This window comes from Atta colombica, unplaced genomic scaffold, assembly GCF_001594045.1.
Source record: "Atta colombica isolate Treedump-2 unplaced genomic scaffold, Acol1.0 scaffold337, whole genome shotgun sequence".
In the NCBI taxonomy this organism is placed as follows: domain Eukaryota; kingdom Metazoa; phylum Arthropoda; class Insecta; order Hymenoptera; family Formicidae; genus Atta; species Atta colombica.
The window spans coordinates 26,339-34,902 of record NW_017259445.1 but is presented as its reverse complement, the minus strand read 5'-3'; the positions used below and the strand labels follow the sequence as shown (position 1 = coordinate 34,902).

At 31.8% G+C, this 8,564-nt stretch overlaps 1 protein-coding gene across 1 annotated transcript; it reads right to left on the bottom strand.

Annotated features, from left to right (window-relative positions):
• Positions 1-568: 568 nt before the first annotated feature.
• LOC108690615 (vitellogenin-3-like) lies at positions 569-8,114 on the bottom strand. Its single transcript, XM_018197998.1, has 7 exons — positions 8,044-8,114; positions 7,007-7,752; positions 5,926-6,759; positions 3,855-4,899; positions 2,203-3,786; positions 1,416-1,831; positions 569-1,217 (listed from the first exon to the last, which is right to left on the bottom strand). Exons 1-7 carry the CDS (start codon positions 8,069-8,071, stop codon positions 594-596), a joined length of 5,277 nt encoding a protein of 1,758 aa, XP_018053487.1. The 5' UTR covers positions 8,072-8,114; the 3' UTR covers positions 569-593.
• Between the last annotated feature and the right edge of the window lie 450 nt (positions 8,115-8,564).

Sequence of the window (8,564 nt, the reverse complement as noted above, 5' to 3'; positions counted from 1 at the left end):
AAAAACATTTTTTTTTCTTTAACTATTATATTATTATATTCGTCATTTTGTAAAGCATTTTCTCTCTTTTGATTTTCTTGATTATTAACAGGAATGTTTAAGCTTTAATTTAAGTTTTCATTCACCGCAATACGATGATTTTTCATTCAGTTACTGTTATTGAAAAATATAAAAAATTTATACAAAAATTTACCAGCTCATTTTTTTATGAATACGATTTTTTTATGAATATGTTTTGCTAGAAAGAAATAAAAATTTAACGGTTACTTTTCTGACAAAAAGGATAATTATTGTATAAAAAACATATAATGAAAATAATTAATTAATACTGATGTTAAATAAATTGTGTTGATTTCGAACAGTTTGGATATGCGGAAAAGAATATACCACGAATAATTATGTTGAAAAGCTTCAACTTTATTATTGCTTACATTACTGCATTATTAAACAACACTGTTAAATCTATAGTGTCAAGTTTAACCTAATGTGAGTTAAATTTGATAGATTTAATAGTGCATTTCTAAAAAAAGAAAAAATAAAAAAGAGGTCGTTTTAAGTATGCATGGTCGGTATATCATTTTGGTATTGCCAGATTACGCGTTGCAAACGATAGGAACGTGGAAAGTACGCGACCTACTGAAAGGCTTTCGGGTAAAATCTGGATTAGCGCCTTGCTCGATCCTGCGTTTTATTAATAAAGATTCCTCGTTCCTTGGTTGACAATAAAGATTAAATTCCTTCATTTCCTTTTTTCCCGAAGACTTGGTACCCTCACGGCACATTGGTACAGGTTTGGTCGTGAAACAGATCTCTTCATCTTCTAGAACAACTTTTGTGCGGTAGACAAGATTGTTATCGTCTAGTGAATTTCTCTCGAAATTGGATCTTTTACTATCGTAATTGAAGTTATGTTTTCCCTTGAGATTATTGTTATGATAGCCCCAGAGTTCACTATGTGTCGGCAATCTTCCCGCTTCTATATCATTAATAACGTTGTTCCGATGAATTATTGGCAACTCACGACACTGAGTGAATTCAGCTTTTCGTTTGTTCTCCAGAATGTCTTCCTGACAACCCTCATGAGTCAAGGCATACGTAGCGGTGAATACTTCGGGCACCTTCATAACACAATTTTGAGGAGTGAGGAAATCGGTGCTGGGATCGGAGTCGTAATTGCCACAGAGACCGCGTAGAGCATTGCGATATCTGTTGGATACCTGATAACAAATTTATTTTAATTGTTGTTTTCTATATTATTGAGATCGACTTATTATTAATGGCTGCGTTCGGAAACATCGCTCGATGGTTAACATTAAATTTTAAACCAGGACAGATGATGATTCCGAGGCATCGGAGACATTTAAGCGACATTTTCGAATACAGCCATTACCAGTTTGTTTCACATTTTTACTCACCAATAATTGAATACGTTCTCCGTCGAACAGTATTTTGATATCAGATTTGCTCGAAATCATTTCGATCGAACCATCGGGTAGTTTATTGAGTTCGAGTAATGTTTCACCATCTTCTCTTAGTTGATAATCTTTATACTGTGATAATTGAATGGGAGTGCCGTTGACTTGAATTTTAATATTAGCATCTATTTTCTCTAATTCAATTACATGCTCGTTCACCAATAGAATAACTATCTTGGTACCATCGGTATGATTTCTAACTAAGGCCATAAAATTCACTTCTGTTGTATTCTTTTGAGTATCAGGATCCTTTTGTGAATAAGTGGTCATTAGTACGTGTTTACAAGTCCCCAGTTTCACAGGATAAAGCAGCTTATCAAAAGTAAGGACCATGTCTTTATCCATAGTACACGAAGCTGTAAAAAAATTCAAATGTTTTATACGTTATGAAATTTTTATGTAATTTACATTTTGCAAATCGCGATCTTTATCAAATAAAATATAAATGCGTCATGATAACAATAATAGAACAATGAATAATTAATTTATTTAGAATAAATGAAACTCATGGAATAATTGAAAAATGTTCTAAAATAAATAGAGTATCAAATTATTAACTTTTCTGCGTTATTATTTAAGCATTAACTTCTCAATTATTTCTCAATTAACATAATATATCACATGACTCAATATATTAAATTACTTCAACTTTCAATATTTAAAGAATAGTAGTTATATATTTTATAAAATCTCTTTAAAAGATCTTTTATAAAATTTTATGACTTACCTCTTCTTTCTTTTCTTTGATGTATGATATATTCCTTTAATAGTTCTTGCATTTCGAAATCTCTTTGCTCCATGTTAGGAAGAGTAACATCTACTTGCGAAGAATCTAAGGAAGCCGGCGGAACTATTTCCATAGGTGACAAAGTCATTTTTATATTGAAGACATCTCTATCAGAGTCTTTCGAGTCTGTTACTTCTATTTGTGAGTGAGGGAAGAGATGCGACAAAAAGTTGGAAATCTTGTGAATAACTTCTTTCATATAGTCAGTTATTGAACCTCTACCTGAAATGTCCACTTGATTCTTCACTCGGGCAAGTTCAGTGGCCTGCTGGCAAGCATGCAGTGCTTTATGTCCCCTCTCAATTTCTTCCCAACATTGTTTAACTATTTTGGAGGACTCTAACATATCCTCTATTCGGCTGCTTCGCGATATGCTCGCATCGATGACAATTTTGTTTCCTTTGCTACAACTCTCTCCATATTGCAGTTCAGCTTTGACCTTATCTCTCGGCGCATGTTTCTTCATATATTCAAAATTTAGGGGAGTATCTGGTGAATATTGTATTTCATGCGTATAGCAAACTTCGGTTATTGGTTTTTCCTTCCTCGATGTTTGAGAATTCGAATATAAATAAATCTTAGACTTCTTGTCCACGTTGCTGTTCACCCAACCAATGGTGAAAACATGTTGTTTTTCTAACTCCGGTAAGTTGAAATTTATATCCAATACACGAACATCACCCGACCTGAAGCCTTTGCTGAAGCCTGTCATAATCTCCTTTCGTCTCTTTTCACTGTTTAGCTTCACATGTTTTAAAGGAAACATAATTTGTGACTCTGGTTCTTGTGATTGTATTATGTCATTATTAATTGTAATTTTCTCATAAATAACGTTCATTTGTGATACACTCTTTGCTAACTGTTCAGAATTCATTAATATATCCAATTTTTTATATTGGCCGTCAGGTATCTGTTGTAATTTTAACAAGAGCTGTAAAATATTATTTTCTTCTAGATTTTCTTCTATTTCTTTGTTATCAGTTTCTACTCGGAGAGAAATTAAATCTCTCTCTAATGTAGTTTTATGTTTTCTTTCTGTTAGTACAAGATGTGTATTTCTACTAAGAGATAAAGGTTGAAGATCATGAAGGTCTTGTCGCGTAGTGAAGGGAATAGTGCTGAGATGCAATACAGTGATCGGAGATGTTTGAGTTTGTAGGCTAATCTTTAACGCACCATTATTAAGGTTTTGTTGAGTCGAATCAAGATCGACTTCATATTTCAATGGTAACTGCAACATTCGATTGACATGAACACCAGCAATGTAATTATGATGGTCGAAAGGTGCTATAAAACCAAACTGCTTCTGATCCTTATTGGCAACATGCATATTCAAAATGCCAGTTTTTTTTGTATTTGAAAGTTCGTCATTTTTCATTTCAGCTTTAACTTTTACAACTATTGGCGAGTCCAAAGTATAAAGGAATGGGATGCCACTTTCAATTGGAAAGCTTAATATCGTTTCGTAATTATTGAAGAAAAGTAAATCCAATTGTTGGTCTTTCTTGAAGAAATCCTTCAACTCTGTAATGTAATAATAGTTTATGTCTTTAAAAATAATATAATTTTGTAGTAAAATTCGGGATACTTACGAGAGGAAATTTTTCGAAGAGCTTCACTATCAAAGGGATAGATCAGAAGATCGTGTACTGTGTTAATAAAGACATGTCCTTCCAATTTATCCAGATCTTCGGACTTGAACTGAAGTACTTGCAACAGCTTCTCAATACGTGATTTTTTCAACAATTCACGACTTGTTTCTTCGTTCTTCCAATTGTTCCAAAGTTGCTTGATATTTGATACCATGTACCCTGCTTCCAAGGTAGGTAATCCATAGAAATCGAAAGCAGTATTCATAGCAACACGCAAATATGAGGGAATTACACTATTGTCGCCAATGGTTTGCACACTAAGTCCCCTAATACCCCAGTGATTCAAGTCCGTGTAGTAGCCTTGCGAATTCCATTTATTATACTTTTTCGGATTCAATAGATGCCTGACACTGCGTGCCTTAATAGCGAGATCTTGCAATTCTGGTCGCTTCGTATTGGCGAGACTATTTATTGTACTTTTTATGGTAGAGATTACATTTTCATCCAAATCGTCATTAGTAAATTTCGCTATGCGTTGCAACATAATCAAAGGTGGGTTGAGCATAATATATCGATGTATGGCCATACAACGTATTTTATGATCTTCGTTTACGTTCGAATACAGCTTATAAAAAATTGGTCCAATTAATTTTGGTTCGAATCTGCTTAAGGTGGACAGTGAAGATACCATGAGTAAACGTTGGAACTTCGATACCAACTTCTTGCCTTCTATGTACGGCTCAAAGATCGAGAGAATTTTCGAATGGCCGGTCAAACCAAGTGCCACGGTATATATTTGGACTTTTGAAGTATCATTTTCGGACAAGCCTTGTTTCAATTGTTCAGCCATAAAAGGAATATAAACGTCGGTTATCTCGATGTGTGTGTCTACGTTACGCCTGAAAGTCACAGGACCTATACGCCTCAAACTGCGTATCAGATAATAAGTATTGACATGATTTTTACGTATTATTTCAGCAAATGCTAATGGTGCAGTCACATTTACGGGTGTCTGGTACAATACTGATGGATCGCTTATCATTTCCTGCACAAAAATCAGATAAAAGTTAAAATTAATTTTTAGTTTTATACAGAGAAATACATACATACGTACATATATTGTAAGTACATATATTGTACGTATATACTGTACACAATTGGAAATTTGTTTTTATGTTAATTTAATACAAGTTGAATATGTTAATAATTAAAACAAATATTATGTAAAACATCAAAACGTAATTCTAATACAATTTATAAATAATTATTCTTCTTATAATTAATATTTATAATATGTCAAATCAACGTAAAAATTTTCAAAAATTTAACATTTATAATATATTAAATTAATACATTTTATTCATTTATCTTAGAATTTAAATTTTAAAAAACATTATTTTTACATTTTTGTTCACTATTATTCATGAATTATTTTAACACTAAGAAATATTAAATATCAATTTACAAAATATTCAAATAACATAATCACATTATATTAAATTGACACTTAAATATATTAAAAATTCAATACAAAATTTTAATAAGAACTTAAGTGGACTATTTCTAACACAAATATAAAACGTTTATTACTGTGATTGCAAATAATAATTACTTATTTTAAATATATTTAAAAAATTGATACTAGCAAATCCATCATAAATTTATCATAAGCATTAAATTTGTTAAAAACATATTCTGAATCCTAATAGTTTAATCAATAAAAATTCAATCAATATTATTAAACAAATTCGATTTCCTTGTTATATAAAGTCGCTTTACCGATAAATTTTCTTCAAAACAATAAAAATTCTTGTGTTGAGTAGATTAAAATTAATTTTTCCTAAAATTTGTAATATAAGCATATTTTAAGATTCTTATTAAGAAAATATTTTTTGTTAAATATAAGCATTATTTAAAAAAAAAATAAATTGAATAATTATTTTTCTTAGCAATAGAATGATTTCTTTTTGTATATATGCATATCATTTTCAATTGTTGGTATAATAAGTGTTATGACGGACTGTCGAAGAATTAAAAATTAATATGTTATTATGTATAAATAGATACTTACATAGAATGTTCTGACATATTCTTTTGTTGGTTCGTGAACATGCTTGGAAATTTGAGATATAATTATTGCTGCCTCTGGGCCTTCAACTTTTCTATTTTTTAACCAATTGTGGATAGTCAACAAAGCGGGTTCTGTTCCGGTTTGCACAATAGCATCCCGTAAGACGCTCCAGACAATATTCTTGTAATCTTTATCGTGACTTTTGAGATTACGTAAATGTTCTTCTAATTCACCAATCTGCTTGAAGCTCATGATGGATATGAAATTTTTTAAGAACACATATTGTTCCATTATACTTAAACGCGTGTCATTAGAAGACTGTATTGTGACAGCTATTTCATGAATTAAGTCCTTGATTTGTTCCACATTTGTGACGGTAATGAAGGGTGATAGCGGGCTTTTCGGAGCTATTGCCATTCTTTTAGGTGAAATATTACTCTTATATAAAGTGTAATCCTCATCGCTGGAGCTACTAGAAGAGCTGTTCTGGTCGTCCCAACTTTTTTCAGAAGAACTGGTTCTCTCTGATGAATGTACTTGCTCGGAATTTATACTGATGCTTGGTATCATTGGGTTCTTAGAATCAGAAAATGGATTATTATACGTGTATATTAAGTTTCCAGTTGACTCGAGGTTACTTGATTCAAGTGAATCAAACAGTGAGCTGGATATTTTGTCCTTTTTCAATAAAGTCAATTTCAATATGCTGTGGACGTTGCCAAGGAAAGGATCAGTTTTTTTAGGCCTAACGGATATATGATTCTTCGTTACGACAGATTGAATAGTGAACCTTTTCAGATGGCCCGAGAGAAGCATTTGAGTCGTAGATAATTCCTGTAATAATCACATAATCGCAAATAAGTTCATTAAGAACTTTTATTTTCTTTTTTATTGATAATAGTTTTCTATTGATTCTATTAATACAATAGTTTGAATCATTTGCAATACAAAAATACTAATATTTTAAATAAAACAATTTTCCTAAACAATTCTTTTTCATAATTTTCAACAATTGTAATTATTGCATATTTTTTAATTATAAGCAATTATAAAATATAAAATAGTTTATCAATTAACTCACCGAAATGAATTTATCTTGTTTATAGAATTTTTCCTGTTTATAGAGTTGTTCGCGGAACAATGGATTTTCTAGACCGCGATGATAAATTTGTCGCTGAAGGCATTTCTCGTAATTTCTCATTTTTTTAATGTTGTAATAATACCCCTCACCGCGTAAGTCCGGAAAAGGTATCTTGTCTGGTATTTCTTGATGAGCATCTGGGTGCAATGGTACGATCTCGTACAGTACTTCGCACTTGCCACCGACGGAATCTTCTACGGCTGTAAATATAACAGGAGAATTTTCATCGACTGGAATTTGAGCGCTCCTAGTTTTTATCGCGTTTTCTCCCTGCGTGTCAATTTGCAGTTGGCTCATGAAACTCTTGAGGAGATTCAATTCCCAAGTAGGAATATTACGGTCGACTAATAAATCTCGTATCACTCCGTGCTTCATTGTGACCTCAAATGGCTTTCCTGACATAGGAATTTCCTGATACTCCAGCATATGATCAGGAAGTTCGGTATCCGGGCCATCCACTAATGTGGTGTGTACATGAGCATATTGTGGATTGGAAACCTTCACTTGCAATTTCTGTGGCGATTTTACATGAACGGTGAGTTTAGCCTTCATTTGAAGTCCAGTATATTGTTGTTTCAACTTGTCAAGACTTGTCACTGTCCGACTGTGTACAAGGTATTCATATTCGTTTTCCTTTTCCCAAGCATGCTCGTGGTCAAGTGTGCCTGTGGCCACGGCCACGCCGGCTGCCAAAGAGAATTTACCAAATTATAATAATTGAAATTTGTATTTTCTTGCCGAATTAAGATTCTTATTATGTTGTCTCAAAAAAGATTTACTTTAATACATAAATTAGTTAAACAATAAGTTTATCCAAAATATGGAAGTCAGATGCAGCAATGATTTTATATCAATTTAAAAATTAATTAATTCTGTCTACCAACTTGCAATATTTTTTTTCAAAAATTTCATGAAAGAGATATTTGAAATTTTTATGGATATTATTACCATTTACATAAAGTTATTGTCTTTCTTACCTAGTAGAAGGATGACAGGGAACCACATGATGTTATGTGGTTACCAGGTATCAAATGTGAAATGAAAGCTTCTTCTCTTTGATTTAATTTATATACAGGAGTATGCCAACTCAGCTTGACCTGCTGATAGCCACAAAAATTCAATATCCGTACTTGAAACTATACCGTTTATACGCGTGACAAATTTTTTTAACCTTTCACACGACAGATTACTTATAACATCCGCAGCATATTTAAGAAAGTAAAGATGGGTCGTGCCATCGGACTTCCGGACAGAACTTTGACTTCGTTTGAAGATATTATTAACTTTGTCAGTTGTTGAAAACACATTACTATCTATTAGTCAGTTGTTTTCTAGATACCATATTAAAATATGTTTATTAAAATATGTTTGACGTAATTAGGAATTAATAAAAAAAATAATAATGTTACTATTTGCGCAAAATTTTTTGGAACTTACGCAAAATATAATTACCTATTTACTATGGAACAGACTATATAAATATATATAAATATATATA